The sequence below is a fragment of the Salvelinus sp. IW2-2015 genome, linkage group LG18 (genome assembly GCF_002910315.2).
Source record: "Salvelinus sp. IW2-2015 linkage group LG18, ASM291031v2, whole genome shotgun sequence".
NCBI classification, from domain to species: Eukaryota; Metazoa; Chordata; class Actinopteri; order Salmoniformes; family Salmonidae; genus Salvelinus; species Salvelinus sp. IW2-2015.
Window position 1 is genome coordinate 14,279,308 of NC_036858.1, and position 26,734 is coordinate 14,306,041.

The 26,734-nt window shown below is 44.2% G+C and overlaps 1 protein-coding gene across 1 annotated transcript in view; it reads left to right on the forward strand.

The window, feature by feature from the left end:
* Positions 1-26,734, forward strand: part of ankfn1b (ankyrin repeat and fibronectin type III domain containing 1b) — a 261,710-nt gene that overhangs the window by 143,433 nt on the left and 91,543 nt on the right. Inside the window, exon 4 of the mRNA XM_070448333.1 lies at positions 16,838-16,878. Within this exon, the coding sequence (XP_070304434.1) occupies positions 16,838-16,878 (41 nt within the window). The remainder of the gene's footprint in view (positions 1-16,837; positions 16,879-26,734) is intronic.

Below are 26,734 nucleotides of genomic sequence, written 5' to 3' on the forward strand. Positions count from 1 at the left end.
TGTGCGTGATCAGGTGGCGAAGTGTGCATGACTAGGTGCGAGTGTGTATGACTAGGTGCGAGTGTGTATGTGTGTGTGTGTGTATATATTACTCATAGTCAGAGTAAATGTTAAGCATACCAGCACTCTAATGAAAAGGCATGCCAAGGCATCATCATTTGAATCCACTTTTAATCCCCCTTTTCCTCCCTCCATCCTCACCTCCGCTTCTCCACCTCATCACCGATATGAAAACTGTAGCGGAAAGACGTCGAAGAGACACCAGGAAGACGACGAAAATCGAAATCAACAATTCCGGGGAACAAGAATACGTGTCAGGGAAGGATATGTGCCGTAAATCAGCCCACTGGGGTTGGTGTGCCAGGGATCTCGGAGAGAGAATGCCAGGAGAAGTAGTTCCCACTGGTATCACCAGGAAGATGACATCCTCTATCCACCAATCAATCAGTAGCTCCTGGACATGTCCGGGAATCCCAGAGCTCCCAGCATGCTCTGCTGAGGTGCAGCGGCAGCGGGGCGTCTAGCACACCTGTCAGTCAGTCAGCAGGTAGAATGTGGTGGCGGTTATTATAATTCACACACAACACCACACACACACACACCCCATACCACAACACACACACACACACACACACACACACACACACCACACACACAACACACACACACCCACACACACACACACACACACACACACACACACACAACACACACACACACACACACACAAAACACTTTCAATTGGCTCGCACCTAGTCACGCACACTCGCACCTAGTCACGCACACTCGCACCTAGTCACGCACACTCGCACCTAGTCACGCACACTCGCACCTAGTCACAGAGGGCATACAGTTCAATGGAAAGAAGCTGTGTCACGGCCGGTGAGTTGATTTTCTCATACGTCTATGACAAACACAACTGTGGGTCTGCAAATGTTCAAACGGAAGGGTACAAGAGAGGAGGAAGCTAGAAAACGTTGGGACTTACCCAGGTTCTTTCTGGGTAATGCCAATGTTCACACCATGTGGGGTTCTGATATGTGGGGTTCCCCCCCCCCCCCATGTCCTCTCCTTTGTCGGTTTTGTCGGACAGTGTTACTAAGACTTCCTGTGACCAGCTGGGGAGTCACACCATTTCAAACCACCGTTGTCTGATTCTGATTTAATCAGGATAAATCCCTTTTTATGCGGGGAGACTTGGATTGGGCAAGAGACGTCCGCAAAACGAGTACAGAGGCATTTCAAATAACACAATACGAACACCAATACCAATACTGTAGTTATACACAAAACACTATACAGTATAAATATACTATTCAATGGATTGTTTGAGTGAGTTCTAATAGGTTTGTATGCTTGAACCAGGAATAACACCATTTCACCCCTTAGCCCTGGTGCTGGTCTTAGCAGTCAGGTCCTGTCACTCTTTGCTGTGTGACTGAAGTCACTGGGCTCTGCTCGGCTCGCTGCCACTACCTCTTATGCATCATCATCATCAATTAGCATTGGGCAGAAAGTAGTGTGGGCTAATTTGGGTCACTTGTGCGGTGTATGCTCTCTGTGGTGATAGGCTAGCCCTGATAACGTCTGTTCGGCTACATATCCTCTCTCTCTCTCTCCTCTTTCTTGATCTTTCTGGGGCTGGCAGGGTGTCAGACTTGATCGTCACACACTCGCACACTCCTCTCTCACTCTCACACTCACACACGCACACACACACACACACACACACACACACACACACACACACACACACACACACACACACACACACACAGTGCCATTTGTAGGCATAAGCGACATAAGCGTCCGTTTAGGACCCCGCAGCCTCCTTTTTTTAGGAAGTCAGTTGGGGTGTTAACTTACTGTTATTTAGAATAGTAGAATACACAACGTGCCATTTCGAAATGTGTTTGTGCATCTGGGTTTTCGGGGGGGGGGTGCTTGCTTAGGGTCTCCAAAATGCTAGAAATGGCCCTGCAAACACACACACACACTCCTCTGTGCATCTGAGGGCACTGATTACAGCTCTCCGTGGCTCTGTCATTGGCTCCCTGAGGAATGCCTTTCTGGGGGTGACAGGGATCTATTCCAAATAAGTGGTGGTCCTTTTCTCATCCAAATAGCATCCATTTTGTATTGGTTCAAAAACTTTCTGTGAATGGTCAATGCTCAGTTTGGTAATGCTCAGTTTAGTTGGAATTGAAAAATCATGCCAGATGGCAATGTGTGTGGGATAAATATGTATACAGGAGTGGGGCTCACCAGTCATTGTTGTGGGTTTCCTAGGGAAAGATTATGCCTCCATATAGTCGAGTCTATCAGGAATCAAGGTAAGACCCAGATGCAGACACGTCGAATTGACAATGGTTTAATATTCCAACAGAGGCAGGCAATAGACAGGTCAAGGCAGGCAGGGGTCAGTAAACCAGAGGTGGGCAACGGTACCGGACGGCAGGCTCAGGGTCAGGGTAGGCAGAGGTCAACAATCCGGAGGTGGGGCAAAGGTACAGGTCGGCAGGCAGGCTCAGGGTCAGGGGCAGGAAGAGTGGTCAGACAGGTGGATACAGAGTCAGTACAGGCAAGGGTCAAAACCAGGAGGGTGAGAAAAAGGAGAGACTGGGAAAAGCAGGAGCTGAGAACAAAAACGCTGGTTGACTTGACAAACTGGAAATGGACAAACAGAGAACACAGGTATAAATACACAGGGGATAATGGGAAAGATGGGCGACACCTGGAGGGGGATGGAGACAATCACAAGTACAGGTGAAACAGAGCAGGGTGTGACAGAGTCAGTATCATCCTCTGTGATCTCAGCTCACATGTAAGGTGTTCTAATATAGTTTCAAGTTTTATTAGTTGTATGTCAAATCAAATCAAATCCAAGTTTATTTGTCACGTGCACCGATTACAATAGTGAAATGCTTACTTACAGGCTCTAACCAATAGTGCAAAAAAGGTGTTAGGTGAAAAATAGGTAAGAAAAGAAATAAAACAACAGTAAAAAGACAGGCTATATACAGTAGCGAGGCTATAAAAGTAGCGAGGCCACATACAGACACCGGTTAGTCAGGCTGATTGAGGTAGTATGTACATGTAGATATGGTTAAAGTGACTATGCATATATGATGAACAGAGAGTAGCAGTAGCGTAAAAGAGGGGTTGGTGGGTGGTGGGACACAATGCAGATAGCCCGCCCGGTTAGCCAATGTGCGGGAGCACTGGTTGGTCGGCCCAATTGAGGTAGTATGTACATGAACGTATAGTTAAAGTGACTATGCATATATGATAAACAGAGAGTAGCATCAGCGTAAAAAGAGGGGTTGGGGGTATGGGGGGGGGGGGGGGGCACACAATGCAAATAGTCCAAGTAGCCATTTGATTACCTGTTCAGGAGTCTTATGGCTTGGAGGTAAAAACTGTTGAGAAGCCTTTTTGTCCTAGACTTGGCACTCCGGTACCGCTTGCCATGCGGTAGTAGAGAGAACATTCTATGACTGGGGTGGCTGGGGTCTTTGACAATTTCTAGGGCCTTCCTCTGACACCGCCTGGTGTAGAGGTCTAGGATGGCAGTAATGTACTGGGCCGTACGTCGTGCCCTCTTCACGACTGTCTTGGTGTGTTTGGACCATTCTAGTTTGTTGCTGATGTGGACACCAAGGAACTTGAAGCTCCCAACCTGCTCCACTACAGCCCTGTCGATGAGAATGGGGGCGTGCTCGGTGCTCATTTTCCTGTAGTCCACAATCATCTCCTTAGTCTTGGTTACGTTGAGGGATAGGTTGTTATTCTGGCACCACCCGGCCAGGTCTCTGACCTCCTCCCTATAGGCTGTCTTGTCGTTGTCGGTGATCAGGCCTACCACTGTTGTGTCGTCTGCAAACTTAATGATGGTGTTGGAGTCGTGCCTGGCTATGCAGTCGTGGGTGAACAGGGAGTACAGGAGGGAACTGAGCACGCACCCCTGTGGAGCTCCAGTGTTGAGGATCAGCATGGCAGATGTGTTGCTACCTACCCTCACCACCTGGGGGCGGCCCGTCAGGAAGTCCAGGATCCAGTTGCAGATGGAGGTGTTTAGTCCCAGGATCCTTAGCTTAGTGATGAGCTTTGAGGGTACTATGGTGTTGAACGCTGAAATGTAGTCGATGAATAGCATTCTCACATAGGTGCTCCTTTTGTCCAGGTGGGAAAGGGCAGTGTGGAGTGCAATAGAGATTGCATCAGCTGTGGATATGTTTGGGCGGTGTGCAAATTGGAGTGGGTCTAGGGTTTCTGGGATAATGGTGTTGATGTTAGCCATTACCAACCTTTCAAAGCACTTCATGGCTTCGGACATGAGTGCTACGGGTCTGTAGTCATTTAGGCAGGTTGTCTTTGTGTTCTTGGGCACAGGGACTATGGTGGTCTGCTTGAAACATGTTGGTATTACAGACTCAATCAGGGACATGTTGAAAATGTCAGTGAAGACACCTGCCAGTTGGTTAGCACATGCCCGGAGCACACGTCCTGGTAATCTGTCTGGCCCCGTAGCCTTGTGTATGTTGACCTGTTTAAAGGTCTTACTCACGTCGGCTACGGAGAGCGTGATCACACAGTTGTCCGGAACAGCTGATGCTTGCCTTGAAGTGAGCATAGAAGTCATTTATCTCGTCTGGTAGGCTCGTGTCACTGGGCAGCTTGCGGCTGTGCTTCCCTTTGTAGTCTGTAATAGTGTGCAAGCCCTGCCACATAAGATGAGCATCGGAGCCGGTGTAGTGTGATTCAATCTTAGCCCTGTATTGACACTTTGCCTGTTTGATGGTTTGTCGCAGGGCATAGCAGGATTTCTTGTAAGCTTCCGGGTTAGAGTCCCGCACCTTGAAAGCGGCAGCTCTACCTTAGCTCAGTGCGAATGTTGCCTATAATCCATGGCTTCTGGTTGGGGTATGTACGTACAGTCACTGTGGGGAAGACGTCCTCGATGCACTTATTGATAAAGCCAGTGACTGATGTGGTGTACTCCTCAATGCCATCGGAAGAATCCCGGAACATGTTCCAGTGTGTGATAGCAAAACAGTCTTGCAGTTTAGCATCTGCTTCATCTGACCACTTTGTATGGGACACGCATGGTATACATTGTCCAACTAAATGCTTGCTTGCGGGTTCTTTCCCCGACAATGCGGGGAAAATAACCTGCAAGCAACAATACGAACATAAATGGGACCACTGACAGTGTTCTGTACCCCACAATTAAATCCCTCACTATGTTGTCATAATCCCAAAGTTGACCCTATGTTTGTTGTCTTTATGTCAGCTATACAACGCTATCGACTTACCTTGAATGGTATGCAAGGTGCACGTCTCTATGTTCATCTCTCTCTATATATATCTAGAATCTAGCTTACTAACACAAATGGACAAGAGAAGTTCATTGGTCCTAAATATAAATGACGTGAGTTGTTATGAATGCTCGTGGCAGCAACTTGTTACTCCACTCTAATTGGTCTTGTTTATTTCCTGTTGACGAGTGTCACAGTAAATGTGGTCCCACATGTTTAATTGGGGAAGCGAGGTTTGCAATCTCCTTCCTGGTTATAATGAGCTAGAATGACCAAAATCGAGCCTGGTTAAACCAGACTGAATGATGCGCTCACATTAGCGCCTGGGTACCAATGCCCTTCAGCACATTTATCTTGGCCCCTTAAGTTAGTAATAGCTGTAAAATATACATATTTAGGAAAAGTCAAGGAAGGAGCAGGGTGTTGCAATTTTCGGAGGACATTTATTAAAATATTTTGACTAAATCAAACGTCAATGGCTGTAGTCCTATGGCAGTTCTAGTGTTTACCAGGCTACCTAACAAACAGGGTCCAAACAGCTATCAAAGGAAACCATGTGCAGGCTGTGCAGACTGCAACCATGTGCAGGCTGTGCAGACTGCAACCATGTGCAGTCAAGAAACAGACACTTGAATTGGTCTGAATCTGAATAAAAGTTAAATAGTGGCACAATGTGTGCCGTTATCTAATAAAAAATGGGACAAAATACAACCCTTTTGGGGGTAATGTTCATTTTTTTTCTCGGTGACATTTCTTTCACCACAACTAGCAAATAACTGTCGGTCTCATGGTAATTAACTGTTAATTAACAAACACATTTAGCATCTCCTAGCTTCCACAAATAGCCTACAAGCCATTTTTTAAAAGTCTAATATATCCATGTAATATAGCTTACACATTCATAATAAATCCATTATTTATTTTAGACAGGTTTAAAGAAGCATGATCTGAAGAAAATAATAGCATACCCTGAGTTGTCCTTATGTGGCTATGCCAAATGGCTGTGGGCTACACTAGTTGATTTAGCAGACACGATTTGCTTAGAATTCCGTGATATTATTTTATATAATTTTATAGTATGAAGAATACAATTGAACAAAGCTGAATGAAATATAAATATTTTCTCAACGATTTGAGGGAGTGTGCACATGCGACTATTCTGTGTTGAACGGTTAACAAAGAAATAGGTATTCCTACATGCTTAATTTAGAGTTATTAATGTAACTTTGGGTTGTTCTGTAAACGTTGGGCTATATGTTTTGATTTTTAATACACTGTAAGGCTGCATGATGAGACTAATGATGATTTGGAAAAAAGTCGCTTGAAAGGCATGAGCTCTGCTTTGTTTTTTTTGTGCAGGCTGTACACACTCCAATAGTCACTCATTCACAATTTGATAAGCACTTGATAATGCGTCAAATTTCACGGCGGCATCCCCAGCCCGTAATGCACCCTAAAAAAATCCATGTCTTTTGCGGCCCGGAGTGCTGCGTTATGCCCTTCTCCCTGAGTGTGCTGAACAATCTGAAGTGCCTCTCGCTCATATGGCTCTCTGTCACATGACCGGGTCTTTCTCACAGGCTACAAGTGAAGACAGACACATCGGGGATGCAACTGCACACATCCTTATCCAATTCCGAGGTGCATATTGAAGATATTGGAAGAACTGTCCACATTTACTTTTCGTCAGCCAACAAGATGAGTAGGCCTAACAAACAGCAAAAGCACTAGCCTATGTCAATCTACTATCCCCCATAGTACAAACGTTTACCTTTTCTATTCTGTGCGAGAAATAAATATTCCAAACATAGTCTGGGACAGTTGTGGGATGCGATAGATCCCAAATTAATACAACCACTAGCATCAAAACCTTTTTTATGCAATGTGGCTGACGCCACAGATCAGAATTTTTTGCTTAAAATGTTGATAAACTATTAGACTATTTCTTCACATTATAAGTGCAGCAATGCACACATGGTAGTAAACTATAAGCGCACATGTTCCAGTAGTGAAAAAGATCATTATCAAAAGTGACCGCAATTGATGTGCTTAATTTTAAGAAGTTATTTGGCCACTTTGGGCTAGGCTACATGAGGTGTGTGGAAAAAAAGGCATTGTTTCTTATGCTGGGCATTATAAGTGACAATATTAAATCAAGGATAGTCTGATCAGTGACAATATTAGCCTATCACTATATTATATCTCGTCTTTACATAAACTAAATAATATATATTACCGTTCAAAAGTTCCGTTTCTTAGCAATTCTTAGCAATTTCTCGCAAGGAATAGCCTTCATTCCTCAGAACAAGAATAGACTGACGAGTTTCAGAAGAAAGTTATTTATTTCTGGCCATTTTGAGCCTGTAATCAAACCCACAAATGCTGATGCTCCAGATACTCAACTGGTCGAAAGAAGGACAGTTTTATTGCTTCTTTAATCAGAACAACAATTTTCAGCTGTGCTAACATAATTGTAAAAGGGTTTTCTGATGATCAATTAGCCTTTTAAAATGATAAACTTGGATTAGCTAACACAACGTGCCATTGGAACACAGGAGTGATGGTTGCTAATAATGGGCCTCTGTACGCCATTTCCAGCTACAATAGTCATTTACAACATTAACCATGTCTACACTGTATTTCTGATCAATTTGGTGTTATTTTAATGGAAAATGTTGCTTTTCTTTCAAAAACAAGGACATTTCTAAGTGACCCCAAACTTTTGAACGGTAGTGTACGTGTGAGATTTGTTTTGATTTAGAACGGACCATTATCATGCATCTGTATCCAAACAGGGACAGCGGGAAAAAATACATGTCATCTATGCACTTAAATAGCGAATGGAGGACGCTTTTCCCCGTGATTTATTTTCATGCCAGCCAGGTAGGCTATACTCCTGTTGTAAATATAAGCAATGTGCTTAATATTAGGTAAGTTGAGAAATAAATATAGTAGGCCTGGCCTATAGAAAGCTGATGGGATCCTCTTTTTATTTGCGGCCATCACTCTGTTTTCTCTCTTTAATTGCATAGCCTATAGAAATGTTGCACAACATGAGACCATGGGCTCTCATGAAGTGTTTGATTCGATTTTCAAATACATTTGCATTGATGTCAGACTGATTAGAGGGACAATAGAGTGCGGCGTACCAGGCAGTTAGCAAGTTTAGTAGGCTACTAATGACCAGCAGCAGCATCAGAGCTTGGAGAAGCCTAATTACCGTGACTAAACGGTCATGTGGGATTTGACTGCCTTCATGACTCGTGACTGTCGGTGTGCCGGTAATACGGTCACCGCGACAGCCCTGACCACAGCACTGTGGTGAACTAACTTACCTCGTTCAACTGAATGATGATTTTAGGTTTTCCTGTGTCAAAATCCTCAACCCAAAGTAAAAGTAAATGTGATAAAACGCACCTGTTACTTTAGCACCCACCTTTTTTCCTCTTCTCCCTCCCTCCACAAACACCCCACCACACACATCCACTATAAGCTTTTCCAATCTCCCCCAGTCATTAGCATTCACCACCCCTCTCCCTCCCCCTTCTCCCATTCTCTCCCTCACCCCTTCCCTTCTCTCTCTCTCTGTCCTCCCCTCCACTGTGTGTGAGAGAGTTAGTGGGGAGCTTATCGCCTGGCAACCACAATTAAAGTACAACAACTCACTCGGTGGCAGCCACCGTTCTGAGCAGGCACCTCGGTGTGACAGCACGCTCCGACTGTAGAGAGGGAAGACGAGAGAGGAGCGAGGGAGAGAGAAGGAGGGAGGGAAAGCGAGAAAGAGTTGAACAGGTGAATAACGCTGCCGGTGATTTGACCGCATCAAAGTGGAAGAGAGCTGCCGTTGGAAGAAGAGAGTGAGGGTTGAAGCTGGGAGAGAGAGAACGAGAGAAGGAGTGAGGGAGGAGGGAGAGCAAAGTGAAGAGTGGCGGGGGAAGGAATTATTTGACTGTGGCCGGCATTGGACGCGACAGGTATGTGTCTGTCGAGAGTCGGGTTGCAATGTGAAGGTATGCAGAAGATATGGGGAAGCCGTGTGTATTTGTGTGGTTCTTTCTACAAATTCAGGGAGGTTGTGGTTTAGCGTTGGCATGACAGGATTTCACAGCACCTGGTGCACAGGTATGCAAGCAAGCAGAGTCAGTACACACACACACACACACACACACACACACACACACACACACACACACACACACACACACACACACACACACACACACACACACACAAAGACACTGCACTTTTTTTTCATCAATTACCCTTTGTCTTTGTCCTTTTGAAAAAGAATATGCTTGTTTTGATAGTGTACTTACAGGCCAATGTTTGCATAAATGCATTTACCACTGTTAAAAGTCCAATTGTTTTTCCTGTGTCTTTCCCCACCTGTTCTACACTTGACATATGTCGGTCTTAAAGTACTATTTTAGAGGCGGACACCTGCCAATTCTCCAGGCAAACTATCCATTAAAAGAGCTGCGGAGGTGTGTGTGTGAGTGAGTGTGTGTGCGCGCCTGTGTAAAATGGACAGTTAGACACTCTTGTTCCCTCGGCATGGATGCTTGCCATGGCTCCATTGGGGTTTTTAAGTGCCACCACTCTCAGCCGTGTAATTGGCTGTAGGGAGAGAGGGCTGCAGGAAATGATGCTCGTGCAGAGGTGGCAGTCAGGGCACTGAGTGAAGCACTATGGAGGGACCGTCCGAAATGAACACTTGTAGTCCTCACTGTTGCTAATGTCCATTTGATGTGAGCAATTGTAATATACAGTGAGGGAAAAAAGTATTTGATCCCCTGCTGATTTTGTACGTTTGCCCACTGACAAAGAAATGATCAGTCTATAATTTTTATGGTAGGTTTATTTGAACAGTGAGAGACAGAATAACAACAAAAATATCCAGAAAAACGCATGTCAAAAATGTTATAAATTGATTTGCATTTTAATGAGGGAAATAAGTATTTGACCCCCTCTCAATCAAAAGATTTCTGTCCCAGGTTGTCTTTCATCAACAGGTAACGAGCTGAGATTAGGAGCACACTCTTAAAGGGAGTGCTCTATCTCAGTTTCTTACCTGTATAAAAAGATACCTGTCCACAGAAGCGAATCAATCAATCAGATTCCTAACTCTCCACCAGGGCCAAGACCAAAGAGCTCTCCAAGGATGTCAGGGACAAGATTGTAGACCTACACAAGGCTGGAATGGGCTACAAGACCATCGCCAAGCGCTTGGTGAGAAGGTGACAACAGTTTCTGCGATTATTCGCAAATGGCAGAAACACAAAAGACCTGTCAATCTCCCTCAGCCTGGGGCTCCATGCAGATTCTACCTCGTGGAGTTGCAATGATAATGAGAACGGTGAGGAATCAGCCCAGAACTACACAGGAGGATCTTGTCAATGATCTCAAGGCAGCTGGGACCATAGTCATCAAGAAACAATTGGTAACACACTACGCCGTGAAGGACTGAAATCCCTGCGCGCCGCAAGGTCCCCCTGCTCAAGAAAGCACTATACATGCCCGTCTGAAGTTTGCCAATGAACATCTGAATGATTCAGAGGACAACTGGTGAAGTGTTGTGGTCAGATGAGACCAAAATGGAGTTCTTTGGCAATAACTCAACTTGCCATGTTTGGAGGAGGAGGAATGCTGCTCATGACCCAGAACACCATCCCCACCGTCAAACATGGAGTGGAAACATTATGCTTTGGGGGTGTTTTTCTGCTGGGACAGGACAACTTCACCGCATCAAAGGGACGATGGACGGGGCATGTCGTCAAATCTTGGGTGGAAAACCTCCTTCCCTCAGCCAGGGTATTGAAAATGGGTCGTGGATGGTTATTCCAGCATGACACATGACCCAAAACACAGGCCAAGGCAACAAGGGAGTGGCTCAAGAAGAAGCACATTAAGGTCCTGGAGTGGCCTAGCCAGTCTCCAGACTTAATCCCATAGAAAATCTGTGGAGAGAGCTGAAGGTTCGAGTTGCCAAACGTCAGCCTCGAAACCTTAATGACTTGAAGAAGATCTGCAAAGAGGAGTGGGACAAAATCCCTCCTGAGATGTGTGCAAACGGTGGCCAACTACAAGAAACGTCTGACTTCTGTGATTGCACAAGGGTTTTTCCACCAGTCTAAGTAGTTTTGCAGAGGGGTCAAATACTTATTTCCCTCATTAAAATGCAAATCAATTCATAAAATTTTTGACATGCGTTTTTCTGGATTTTTTTGTTGATATTGTGTATCTCACTGTTCAAATAAACCTACCATTAAAATTATAGACTAATCATTTCTTTGTCAGTGGGCAAACGTACAAAATCAGCAGGGGATCAAATACTTTTTTCCCTCACTGTAGATGTATAGCATGGTGGTTTTAGCATATATATATTTTTTTAACCTTTATTTAACTATTAGGCAAGTTAGTTAAGAACAAATTCTTATTTACAATGATGGCATACCCCGGCCAAACCCTCCCCTAACCCGGACGACGCTGGGACAATTGTGCGCCGCCCTATGGGACTCCCGATCACGGCCGGGTGTGATACAGCCCGGGATTGAACCAGGGTCTGTAATGACGCCTCTAGCACTGCGATGCAGTGCCTTAGACAGCTGCATCACTCGGGAGTAAGTTGGGATGATGCTTTTATCTTACTGACCTACTTTTAGCTTAGAGACTTCAGTGACTTACTGTTAAAACATATGGGTAGTGCCTTTAAAGAGTATTCACACCCCTCGACTTTTTCCATATTTTGTTTGGTTGCGGCTTGAATTTAAAATTGATTAAAAAATGTGTTCTGTGTTACGGGCCTACACACAATACCCCATAATGTCAAAGTGTATTAATATGTTTACAGTATATATATATTTTTGTATTAATAAAAAATGAAACGCTGAAATGACTTGAGTCAATAAGTATTCAACCCCTTTGTTATGACAAGCCTAAATACGTTCAGGAGTAAAAATGTGCTTAACAAGTCACATAATAAGTTGCATGGACTCACTTTGTGTGCAGTAACAGTGTTTAACATGATTTTTGAATGACTACCTCAACTCTGTACTCCACACATACAATTATCTAAAAGGTCCCTCAGTCGAGCAGTGAATTTTCAAACACAGATTCAACCTCAAAGACCAGGGAGGTTTTCCAATACCTCACAAACAAGGGCACCTATTGGTAGATGGGTAAAAAAATCTACAAAAATACAGACATTGACTATCCCTTTATGCATGGTGAAGTTATTAATTACAAAGATACAGGTGTCCTTCCTAACTCAGTTGCCGGACAGGAAGGAAACCGTTCAGGGATATCACCATGATGCCAATGGTGACATAAAAACTGAGGATGGATCAACAACATTGTAGCTACTTCACAACAAAAAATATTACAAAACACGCATTCTGTTTGCAATAAGGCACTAAAGTAAAACTGCAAAAACTGTGGCAAAGAAATTAACTTCATGTGCTGAATGTGCGTTATGTGCGTTATGTTTTGGGGCAAATCCAACACTTTTGGATGGTGGTGGCTGCATCATGGTATCGGTATGCTTGTCATCAGTAAGCACTAGTGAGGTTTTTAGGATAAAAATAAACAGAATAGAGCTAAGGACAGGCAAAATCCTAGAATAAATCTTGGTTCAGTCTACTTTCCAACAGACACTGGGAGACAAATTGAACTTGCAGCAGGAGAATAACATAAAACACAAGCCAAATATACACTGGAGTTGCTTACCAAGACAACATTGAATGTGGCCTAGTTACAGATTTGACTTAAATCGGCTTGAAAATACTTAGCAAGACTTGAAAATGGCTGTCTAGCAATAATCAACAACCAACTTGACAGAGCTTGAGTAATTATTTTAAGAATAATGTGCAAATATTGTACAATCCAGGTTTGCAAAGCTCTTAGAAGGTAAAGGGGATAGCTAGTCAGTTGCACAACTGAATGCATTCAACTGAAATGTCTTCTGCATTTAACCAAACCGCTCAAAATCAGGCTGCCTTAATCGACTTCCACATCACCGGCACCCGGGGAGCAGGTGTTGTGGGGGATAACTGCCTTGCTCAAGGGTAGAACGGCAGATTTTCCCACCTTGCCGGCTCAGAGATTCAAACAAGCAAACCTTCGGTTACTGTCCCAATGCTCTAACCGCTAGGCTACCTGCCGCCCTCCGCTACCTGCCAAAGGAGATTCTAACATGTATTGACTCAGGGGGTTGAATACTTATGTAATCAAGATATATTCGTGTTTTAGTTTTCTTTCTTTTTTAATTTTTTTATAAATGTTCGAATTTTTCTTCCACTTTGGACATTACAGAGTATTTTGTGTAGGTCGTTGAGAAAACATTACAATTATATCAATGTTAATCCCACCTTGTAACACAACAAAATGTGGAAAGGTGTGAATACTTTCTGAAGGCACTGTATGTGACAAATGCGGGAATTGAACCCGAAACTCTGGTGTTGCAAGCCCATGCTCCAACCCTCTGCAGTCCGATGTGTAGTAGAGGTAAATACGTACATGTATACACATTTCAAGTACACTTACATTTCGTAAGTACAATTTACAAACATTTACATTTAACCCCACTAACTCTCCAGGACCATGGGTTTCCACCTGCTCTCCGCAGAGATGTCCTGGCTGGGTGTACTGACAAGGAGTGAGGGGGTGGTGGGGGTGGATAAGGTCATAATGATTGCATGGGGGACTTCGCCCTACTGCGTAGGCACTGGGATGAAAAGCTCCATAAAAAGACTCAGTGGTCTCTCAATGGTCAAAATGTCACTGTGGCAGACTCAGAAGTTGGAACACACACACACAGACGCACGCACGCGCGCGCGCGCAGATGTGCGGCCTCGGTCAGAAAGGGGAATGCCCTTCACACTTTTTGACCACACACTCTTTACCACACAAAATAGATATAAAATGTGCTATTGCGTTTTACTATTTATCATACACTGTCTGACAGAAATCTATAATTTGCAATCAATACTAACGAATGTACCAACAGCAGAGTGAAAGATAATGTCTCCCCACATCCAAGAGCTTCTATTGCATTATAATTCTATTGTATTATATTGAAATGATAATGCCCAAGTGTTTGGAGGATATATTGTCACGGGTGTTGTTAGACCCGAGAGGAAGTCGAGGGCCGGCTAATATATCCTCCAAACACCGTCTTCGAATGCATTATCACTTTTATACAACGGGTTACCAACATATTCAAAAAATGGTTGACATATTTACATAATCTTTGTTTTGATTAATTTATTCATACTATTTCATCCTTCCACAAGATATAGTCCCGACACAAATCTAGCGTTGCTAGAGACGTGACCCAGTCGTTCGTTCTAAATGTTCCATTTCCATACTGGTTGGCAATGTTCTTATCCCTTGCTTGCTAGCTAGCCAACAACGGCTAACTTACAGTCACGTCAAAATGCAGCCTGAATAACAGCAAAGTAGCTGGATTTGCATTTATTTTAGCTGTTTTCTAGTGACATTTATTTGGATACATCCATAGCAATCAGCTAATGAGGCGCAATTTCGCCTGGCATAGAAAATGTGCTCACTCGTCAGGACACTGTTGTTTAGAGGAGCCAACGACACAGTAACACAATCACTTCAAACTGAAGCTGGAAAGACGGCAAATTAGCTGCCTTTCATTTAACCTTTTTTCAATTGGCATTTGTTTGTATATATCTATAAAAATGATGGCAGCTGATTCATGATTTTGACTGGCTGAGAAATGCTGCCTGCCTGCCCAACTCGGTCATTACTATAGGACAGCAGGAGATCGAATTTGAATATTGAAACAATGTTGCAAATGTCGGAGAGACAAAGAGCAAGGTTTATACAATTCTCAGCTGTTGAAAACGAAAAGTTAGTCTAAAAGAAATGTGAGATAATGTCTAGATGCTTTTTATAGTGGAGATCAAGTTTATAAATTGCCTGGCTGGGCTGATGAGACAGTGGATTGCGCAGACAGATGGAACAGAGTCAATAGGCATTTTAACGTCATAGATTTAGCCGGTGGCAACCTGTGGAATAGACACTGGCTGGAATGAGGTTTTAACCAATCAGCATTCAGGATTAGACCCACCCGTTGCATAATGCATTCCATTGCGGTCTAATAAATTATATTGTAACAGTGATTGACAGGGCCTTCTTATCCCACCCATTGTGTGGGTCCAGATGCTCCTCTTACCCCTCTGGGGGTGCAGAGGCCTGGGGTGATACCCCCTATGGTGTGAAGACAGATATACCTCAGCATACATTTAAAAAAAAATCAAAGTGCAAAATGCAAAAAGGTGATTGCGCTGGTGTCTTCTAAAAGTGTCTCAGCCTGGAGCTAGTTATGGACAAGCTGTGTCTGTCTGCCTCCCTCTGCCTATGTCTCCCAGAGTTCTCCTGGAGCTGTGGACAGTAGGGGGGCTGCCGTGTGGTGTGTGTGTGTGTGTGTGTGTGTGTGTGTGTGTGTGTGTGTGTGTGTGTGTGTGTGTGTGTGTGTGTGTGTATGTGTGTGTGTGTTTATTTTTTTTATATGTCCCCTGTTGTGAGAGAGATTAAACGACGTGAGGGGAATTAGGACTATTTTTGGACTGTTATTGAAAACCCATGTCAGTGTGTTAGCTTCTCTGTCAGTGAACATTTGGAAGCTCTTATGGCTTCTACTGTGCAATTTGCGCTAGACATTGATCTAGGTTCGGGACACAAAAGGGACCTCGGATCAGTATCTGGGGACATCATCTTCTTACTCCAGGTCAATGAACTTGGCTGTAGGCTTCGTTTGCACTGAGTACCACTCCTCCGGGATCTTCGCATCGTAGAAAGGGCGAGAGCTTCACATGTCGCTGTTATTTGCGTCCCCATTTGCTCAAATGTCTGTCAATCACCCTGTCATTAATGAGCTTGCACTGGCCTGGTAGCATTTCCCATAATGAGGTGCATTTGAAGTCGTTAGTCTCCTTAAGTTCATGACGCTATGATGTATCTGGAAAATGTATACCCAAACACGCTTCAGCGCATCTTACAAGAAAAAGGGAATCCGGTGCTCGACTGAGGGACTATGATGTATCTGTTCGACTCTTTGACATTTTCGAAAACAAAATGCCAAATATCTTAATCCAGCTGCATTTCGAAGTAAAAGAACAAACCAAACTACCTGAATGACATGCTTACATATGGGACGGCTGGTAGCTTACCGCTGGGCCGCTAACCAAAAGGTCACTCGTTCGAATGTTTCAGCCTCAAGGCTTGTCAAGGGTGTTAACCATATAAACCTATTTACACAGTGATCTGTGTGTGTTTGTATGCTCTGTCTTCGAATTACACTTCATTGACACAGTTTGGGATTACAGAATTGCACTTGGTTGGAGTTTGCGTTTTGCAGTGAGGACTTTTCTTTGAATCTAATGGGGAAATTCTGCAGAGGAATCCATCTTGACTGCTGACCCCACTAGGTATCCTTTTTAGGACTGGTCTATGGTGCTCAAATGTTTCTCTGTTTTCTCTCTCTTTCACAGAGTCTGGGGTCAGCAGACAGGAAAGAGTTCCAACAAAAGAAGTAAGTTTTTTTTATTTGTCCTTGTCCCTCTCCTGCCCTTCCTCTCTGTTTTATTCTTCGGTCGTTTGTGTTCAGAGTCCTTTTCATTTATACCTGCTTTAAACAGTTAGATACACTGCTAGATCACCACCTACTGTTGCTTTCTAACACAAAGCTGCTCAGAGTAATAGTGCTGATCTAAGATCAGGTCCCCACTGTCCATATAATCGTATTCATTGTGATCTAAAAGGCCAAACTGATCCTAGATCAGCACTCCTACTCTGAGACGCTTTGTGAATAAGGCCCCTGGCCACCTTGAGGAATCTGACCTGGCTCTGAATCAGGTTCTGGAGAAAGGATGTTAATTCGCTAATTCGGTTTTAACCTGACCAGTAATCCCTCCTAATCTCATACAGATTATAAATAACAGTAAGTGAATTATTATGATAATTCGCCAGTCGCCAGCAGGTTCGACGCGTCACTGTTTTGATTGACAATAAGCTATTTGAGTTAATTGCCTGTTATTTGCGCCCGCATGTTCGATGTAATTTCACACTAATTATTTTCTCCCGGATTTCAAAACAAAACCATGGCAGCTTTTATAATGCCTCTCACCTGTTTACATAGAGACCGGTGGATTTGATCACTCTAAGCATGATTATTAGATGTCCTTCAATGCTGATGTGAGTGAAGAGCAATTCACCTCATTGTCTCTGCTTCAAGGGAATTAACTTGGTTTCTGTCACAATTTCAGAAACCATATTTCCATCCAACCATTTTTGATGCGAGTAAAGTACCTTTTAGATAAAAAAAAACTCATGACAGTATAATTGTCGGTAAACTTTCTAAATGTCAACAGAAAAAAACACGCTAGATGAGTGGATAATCTTTCTGTCAGTGAAATAGATCATGCAACAAATGGCAGTGATGAGACAGGAGGTATTTCAAATGGTTGAGAGATTTCAAAATGGCCACCGTTGTTATCATCAGATCAAGGTCATAAAATAGGATGTTGTCGCATTTAAATTTTAGAGACAACGAGCAGGATCTCGTAGGTTTTGCTTTGTGAAATCAGTTGAACATTTTTAGCTCCTGTTTAATGTCAAGTTGTTACTTGGCATTGAAACTCTGCTGAGGACTATGGCATAGTAGAATGTTATCACAAATGTTCACATCAACCTAACTCCCCATTGGCTTGTAACATGTAACGGTTGGTTCTTTTTCTCTCATCTCTCTTTTTCAAAAGATACATTATGGCCATGTGAGTATGAGTGCGTGGGCATCAATGTGTTCCCCTAAGTTCCCCCCCCCAGTAAAAGACTGGTGGCATTGCCACAGAGTACCATGCTCATACATTTGAATTGCGCTCGGGCGGTTTCATAGCAACAGGCTTTCTCGCTCGCTGAACATGGAGGTGTGTGTTGTGACCGCTACATTCCTCCATTCCGACTCGGACCAACAATCGTTGGAGAATGTGCCACTTAGATGTCTATTGAACAGTTGTTTTCAGATTCTTTGGGTTATGAATGGGTGGTTTGAGTTTAAATGTCCCCGGCATTTCTAAGGTAATTCCAAACTATTATATGAAGCCATGTATTCACTTGAATTGAGCAGGTAAGGCTGGGGGTTTGAAATTGTGACCTCGCTAGTGTTATGCAAAGTTTTGTGATAAGGGGCATTGTCGTTGCACTTAACTAAATGATCTGTAGGTCTTCTATGATGTTAGTCTGGGATGATTGGGATGATTCATACTATCTTTTAATGTTTGGATGCCTCCTCCAGAAGACTGGCTTTTACACACACCACACACACGCACACGCACACACACACACACACACACACACAACAACACACACACACAACACACACACACACACACACACCACACACACACACACACAACACACACACACACACACATTTGTGCACGCACTGTACATGCACACACACAAGTATGCACGGACAACTCACGTACGCTTGCATGCATTTCCATCTCGCACGCCAGTGGAGCAGCTGAGGGGAGAACGGCTCATAATAATGCCGAATGGAATGGCAACACTGGAAACCCATGTGTTTGATGTATTTGATACCATTCCACTGATTCCGCTCCGATCATTACCACGAGCCCGTTCTCCCAATTAAGGTGCCACCAACCTCCTGTGTCGCACGTGTGCGCACACATACACACACACACACAACACCACTGCATGTGCCATGTGGGTAGTCTTGGTGGGCAGTCACTCCATAATGCGGCTTGCTTCGCCACGGTTGCCTGGAGACAAGCAGCATTCTCCATGGCCAAGCGAAGCTGTCATGTGAAGTCATGTGACAGAGTCTCAGAATAGAGGGGTTTGGTGAGGGGTAATGAGTTAACCTCCTAAAGTAGGCTGTAAAACAAAAAGACTGAAAGAGAGGGTGAGAGAAAGTTCTGAAACAAACACAGCCACACATTCTCCTCTCTCTCTCTCTCTCTCTCTTCACTCTCTCTCTCTCTCTCTCTCTCTCTCTCTCTCTCTCTTTACACGACCCATATGGAAATCATTAATAACCTGAAACACTAGAGACTATGTGCAGACACCCAGTCTTCTACGGCCATCCATATTACCCATCTGTGTATACTCCCAGAGGTGGATCTAGCCAGGGCTTACGTGCAAGTGGAGTGAGGGTATGTGTGTGTTTTACATAAGTGAGGGGGGCGACAGTGCAGGAAGGAAGAAGATGCGGTTGGAGGAGCCGATAGCGCGACGAGGGTGGTGCAGGGGAATTAAGGAAGGATGTCAGGGAGAAAGGCCTTGATTAGCCTAATTTATTGCAGAGGAGAAGGCCCGTGTAATTGTTCTCAGATTGGCGGGGGGGGGGGGGGAGTGGAGAAGACAAGGAGGGGTTAAGTTAGAGGTGAAGGCGAAGGGTCGGAAGAGAGGTGGATGGAGGAGCTGAGAAAGTTTGTCTCACTCTTGTGCACCCACCTCTTATTTGACGGTCATCCCATGACCTCACAGATGTTAACTTTTATTGGCGTCTCACTTACGTCTCAATATTGTTTCATTAGTCAGGTTTCCATTGACCCAGGTTTACTCAACAAAAGCAATGACGCAACAAACAAACAACGTGTGTAATAAAATGGCAGCTATATGAGAAATGTTCTAAAGATCGACAAAATGTTTATCTCTTCGTCAGACGAGTGTCGACGAGTGTGCGACGAGTGCCGCAGCGGTCTAAGGCACTGCATCGCAGTGCTAGCTGCGTTACTACAGATCCTGGTTCAATACCGGGCTGTGTCGCAGCCAGCCGCGACCGGGAGACCCATGAGGCGACGCACAATTGGCCCAGCGCTGTCCGGGCTAGGGGAGGGTTTGGCCGGCCGGGATGTCCTTGTCCCATCGCACTCTAGCGACTCTTGTGGCGGGCCGGGCGCTTCCGGGTTAAGTGGGCATTGTGTCAAGAAGCAGTGTGGCTTGGTGGGGTTGTGTTTCGGGGGACGCACGGCTCTCGACCTTCGCCTCTCCCAAGTCCGTACGGGAGTTACAGCGATGTGATAAGACTGTAACTACCAATTGGGGAGAAAAAAGGATAAAAATACCAAAAGAATAAAAGAATATGGCAAATATTAGTAAATTCTTGAATTCTATCCATGCTGGCTTTTGCGGGCTACCTGAGATGAAACAGATACTGTAGGTAGTAGGGCATACAGGCTTTCGCCAATGTATTCATGCGCAATTTGCCAAAATGGATCATGGAAACACTTCAACCACTTCGTTTTAATTTTAAAAAATAATAAATTTTGTGACATCATTACGTCCAGCTGTTTTTATCGGCAAATGACAGTTCTATAAAAAGACACTGTAGCGACAGTTGTCGTATCTATTTTCCATGCAAGCGTTCTAAATGTTTAAAAAAATAATCCCTGGACAAGTTCATGGAAACATAGCTTCAGTCTTCTCACACTCATCTAGCTATTGTCTCACTCTTTCACAAGGTTTGAAAACATATTTCTCACCTCATTACTCATTCTCGTCTTACGTCCGTCTGCCTTTCCACGGGGTGAGAATAGGACGGTGACTCAGCCGTTTTACAGCCGCCTGCCCCGAGGACAAGGACTTTCCCCGGCAACAATCAGAGCCAGTGACCCCTTGGCCCTAACGGCAGAGTTCCACCTCTAAATTGACGGTAATCTGGGTTAAACCGGAACTAATGTCTCACGTAATTGGTCAGATGCTCGATGAAGTCCATACATGTTAAGAGAAGAGAGAGAACGAGGCTCGGAACCGCAATGAACAGCTGCACCCTCTCTCTTTGCAAGTTACGGGAAAGTCTATGGGCCAAATGTCCCCTCCCCTTCCTATATTCGAAAGATGCTAACACCTGCGAAATTATGATTTGTCCAAAGCACCTGAACTAATGCTGCTCATAATCTCACGAATACAGTTGTATCATGACAGGTCTACGGTACCGTTTATGTAGACTGTCCACAAGAGATTAATTAAAGGCCCAGTGCAGTCAAAAGTAATGTTTTCCTGTGTTTTATATCACATTGTACAACAGCTGATGAAACTAACAATGTAAAAGTGTTTTTATTTTTTAGCTGCTGGTTGAAAATACAATCTTCACAGGACCTTCTAATCAGCGGGTTTGTATAGCTTTGCATAGTTTTCAGTTTCCCCCTCCCAATTCAGACCACTCCTAGACAGTCCTAGCAAAATTCTTGCTTGAGAAATAGTTTTTTGCTAAAAAGCTACTTTTGCCCATTTTCATCTATTAACTTCTCTGGGATATGTGGGACGGTAGCGTCCCACTTGGCCAAAAGCCAGAAAAAATGTAGCGCGCCATATTCAAATATATTACTATAAAAATCAATCTTTCATGAAATCACACATGAAAGACACCAAATTAAAGCTACACATGTTGTGAATCCAGCCAACATGTCTGATTTCCAAAAGGATTTACGGAGAAAGCACACCAAACGATTATGTTAGCTCAGTACATAGCCACAGAAAAACACAGCCATTTTCCCAGCAAAAGATAGAGTCACAAAAAGCAGAAATAGAGATAAAATTAATCACTAACCTTTGATGATCTTCATCAGATGACACTCATAGGACATCATGTTACACAATACATTTATGTTTTGTTCGATAATGTGCATATTTATATCCACAAATCTCAATGTACATCGGCGCCATGTTCAGAAATGCCTCCAAAATATCCGGAGAAATTGCAGAGAGCCACGTCAAATAACAGAAATACTCATCATAAACTTTGATGAAAGATACATGTTTTACATAGAATTAAAGATACACTTGTTCTTAATGCAACCGCTGTGTCAGATTTCAAAAAAACTTTACGTAAAAAGCACACCATGCAATACTCTGAGACGGCGCTCAAAAATAACAAKATTTCTCCGCCATGTTGGAGTCAACAGAAATACGAAATTACAACATAAATATTCCCTTACCTTTGATCATCTTCATCAGAATGCACTCCCAGGAATCCTAGTTCCACAATAAATCGTTGTTTTGTTCGATAATGTCTATTACTTATGTCTAAGTAGCTACTTTTGCTAGCATGTTTAGTGCACATGTCCAAACTCGGACGAAAAACTTCAAAAAGTTATATAACAGGTCGAATAAACTGGTCAAACTAAGTAAAGAATCAATCTTCAGGATGTTGTTATCATAACTATCCAATAACGTTCCAACCGGAGAATTCCTTTGTGTCTCTAGAAGTTATGGAATGCAAGACGATATCGTTTGGAACGCCCATGACCAGGAACTGGCATTCTGCCAGACCAATGACTGAAACACCTCCCATCCGGCCCCACATCACACTAGAGGCTTCATTCCACGTTCTACAGACTGTTGACATCTAGTGGAAGGCGTAGGAAGTGCAAACAGATCCATATCTTACAGGGAATTGAATAGGCGATGAGTTGAACATTGACCAGTCTCAGAATTCTCACTTCCTGTTTGGATTTTTTCTCAGGTTTTTGCCTGCCATATGAGTTCTGTTATACTCACAGACATCATTCAAACAGCTTTAGAAACTTCAGAGTGTTTTATATCCAATAGTAATAATAATATGCATATATTAGCATCTGGGACAGAGTAGGAGGCAGTTCACTATGGGCACGCAATTCATCCAAAAGTGAAAATGCTGCCCCCTATCATAAAGACAGTTAAAGTAAAGCGTACTTAATCTTTAGCTCAGAAATGTATTGATATTGAAATAAAAAACGACTGCACTTGGACCTTTTAAATCGACTGTGACATCACTTGGAAACGGGTTCCTTGGTACTGTATCTCAGTGCACTAGTCCTTATTAAACACTACTGAGATGTAGGTGAGAGTGAGTAGAGGAGAGAGGAGAGGGAAGCTCCAGCCCTAGGCCCCAGCACTAGCCCCAGAACCCAGTGTTTAGGTGGTCTGCCGCTTCATTCCCCGGCAACCTTTCCGTTAGTAGGAAATGGCGCCTCCAAAACATAGCTAGTGGACAAAGAAAGTGCCTGAATGGGAAAGAGAGGCAGAGAGAAAAGGCAACTTACGCCAGACCTTGGGGAGACCGCTAGAGGAGTCATGAGGGTTCCACTGTCTGCAGAAATATGAACATCGAGACATAAGTTGCTCACATGGCTTTGTTTTATCATCTTGGGTTTTGAATAATGTAGTTCTGTACAACATATACTTGGAATATTTTACAGTAGCGGCGGTGGAGGCGAGCAGACGGGCCAAGGAGATTTAAGACTGGCCAGGTTTCTCTGTGTAGTGTGTTGTGTGTGCGTCGCGTGTGTGTGTGTGTGTGCTGTTGTGTGTGTGTGTGTGTGTGTGTGTGTGTGGTGGTGTGTGTGTGTGTGTGTGTGTGTGTGCTCGTGTGTGTGTGTGTGTGGTAGTGCGTGTGTTAGCTGCGAGTGCGCTAGCGACTGCCGTGCGTGCGTGCGGTGCTGCGTGCGTGAGCTGAGTGCGTGCGTGAGTGCGTGCGTCGTCGCGTACGTAGCGTCGCGTCGTGCTGCGTGCGTGCGTGAGGAGTGACGTGGACGTATTCTTAACTGATACTTGTGGAGACCAGAAGTCCCACAAGAATAGGTAAACACAACCAAAAGATTACCCAACTGGTAGACAATTTTTTGGTCGCGCCACGAGGTCAAATGCTTATTTTCATAGGGGGTTTAGGGTTAAGGTTAGATAGGGTTAGAATTCGATACAGAGTCGTCTTTAGAGCTAGGGTTAGAGGTTAGGGTTTAGGTTTTTTGGGTTTAAAGGTTAGGAGTTGAGTGTGTTTGGATTAGGAAGTAGGGGTTGTTTCGAAGACAAAATGTATGATCCCCTAACATGTTTAGCTGCCAGCATAGAAGTTGCTGCGCAGCTGTGTGACCTGATATCATGTATTTGCATAAGTGTAGTTGGCTTGTGTATTGTGGTCCTGTCATGTGCGTGTGTGCAATTGTGTGGCTATGTGGTGTGGTGCTAAGTTGGCTAGTTGTAATAGTCTGCCACGCCAGTCTATGTGCGTCTGGCTGCAGTGCAGCTCTTATGGTCAGATACTTCCCCGAGAGGCAGCGATGATGCAAAGCAGCTGAGTTCGCACGCAGAGACGCGCTCTGTTTGGAAAGTGCAAACCCGGCCACAATTGTGATGTGTGTGTAGTGCGTGTGGTGTGTGTGTCGTGTTGGTGCTGGTGATGATGTGTGTTGTAGTTGTGTGTCGATGTTGTGTGTGTATGTGTTGGTCTGTGGGTGTCGTGTCGTGTGTGTGTACGTGTCGTGTTGTGTTGCTGTGGTGTGGCTGATGTTCGTGTGCGTTTAGTTTTGTGTGTTTTTACTAGGTAGATTCTGTGAAGCATGGCTTTTACCATTATTGGCCACTCTGAATCAAACGGCATACCATCATATACAGTAACACACACACACACACACACACACACACACACACACACACACACACACACACACACGCACACACACAGAGCGAGAGCAACCCAGCTTAACGATCCGATTTTCAGGAGACTTTGTTAAGAACATGTTGGACAGCGTATGCTTCCATTACAAGCAAATCGCTGGCGTTTGGAGCACCATACTTCAAAAAATGAACTGGCGGTGTTAAAAACATGGAGGCGAGCTGCCTGTTCCCCTCTAACAGTAAACACCATCGTAGAGCTGCTTCCATAAAGTGCTATCTGAGCCTTTATAGATGGAGGGGGGAACAATATGGCTGCCTTTCAAGTGGCTGATGTGTGAATGTGCCTAGAGCCCCAACACTACTGCTTCCTGCTGGGGAGGAGAGAGGAGGAAAAGAAAGAGGGGACGATGAGAAACAGGGAATGGGGGAAATGGGGAGAAGATAGGGGGGAGAGTGGAGGAGGAAAAAGATGGGACAGGGAGATGGAGAGAAGATTGTAGGAGAACTGGGAGAGAACAGGGAGGGAGGTGGGCTAAGGAAACACCCGACTCTTTGAAGGAGTTCCATAGGTTAAGAGAAGGAACCAAAGTGTGTGACTGTTTGATAGGAAAGCTATGGAATGGGAGCAACATCTGTGTGTCTGAATGTGCGTGGCTGCATACGTTTGCATGTGTGTTCGTGCGTTTGTGTCTGTGTGTGTGCAGAAAAATGACCACTCTGCATCAGAGCATTAGGGAGGCGACCGCCATAAGCACTCCTAAGCACCCGGCAGACCCTTTCTCACACGCCTAACAGATTAGATCACACACACGGATGAAATCGGCCTTTCAGATGTCGCTTCGAATAAAACACCTCCGACTGACCCCCCTTCCCGCTCTGAACACACCAGCCAGGTCACCCGTGATACAAGTCAGTATTCAACGTCCATCCATGTCTGAGGACATCGGGAGATGACGTGGAAACTGACCACTAGGCAGTGAGCCCTGTTACCTACAAGTAGGTTGAATTTTTTTTAGGTGTTGGGGATGGTGGAAGGGCGTAAACATTTGCCTTTGGTGTCAATGGTTGCACGTTCGAATCCAGCAATAGAAAATTGTTTTTGAGATTTTGTGTTTAGGCCTATCCCAAACCGTAACCCTTACCTTAACCAGAGTTAATATATTTCACAGCCTTTTAGATGGTGAAATGACTCCAGATTTCGGAGTTAATCACTCAATTTAACCATAACCGTCAAAAGTTAATGCCTACACTTAATCTTAATCACTTTGAAATTTGACGCTTGAAAAAACGTTGAAATTTGAGTGTGAGAAACATGTATACATCTAATTCTGACATTCCAGCTAGTTGGAAACGTAACACACACACCACACACACACACAGGACACCAACACACACCACACAACACAACACACACACACACAATGCACACACACACACAACACACACAGCACGAGTTCTCCAGCCAACCACAACACACTACAACACCACATACCACAGACTACATCACCCCAACAAACCACTCCCTTTGAGTCTCCTTGTCTATTTATCTTTTCATTGATGTATATCCTAGCTTCAAGCAGGTGTCAGTTCGAGCTAACACGAACCTGCGAGATACAGGCATATGCCAGCCACCCAATGGGAAGCTCTCTCACACATCACAGCACCAACAGCCTTGCACGCCAATCATACACAAACAGCACCACAGCACAACCCACACACACACACACACACACACACAGCATCACACACAATCACACACACACCACACGTTATTGTGAGTTTTGGTTGTTATGCATCTGTGCTTTGTGATTTTACCCTTCCCTTAGACCCACATAGGAGAAGTGGATATCTTTCCTTTTGTGTCAGTGCAACTCCAATATCTGCCCTTTTCTTTTTTGCACACACACACGCACACGCATCACATGCACCACACTGCACGATACGCACACGCACACGCACACACACACACACACACACATCTCTCCTTT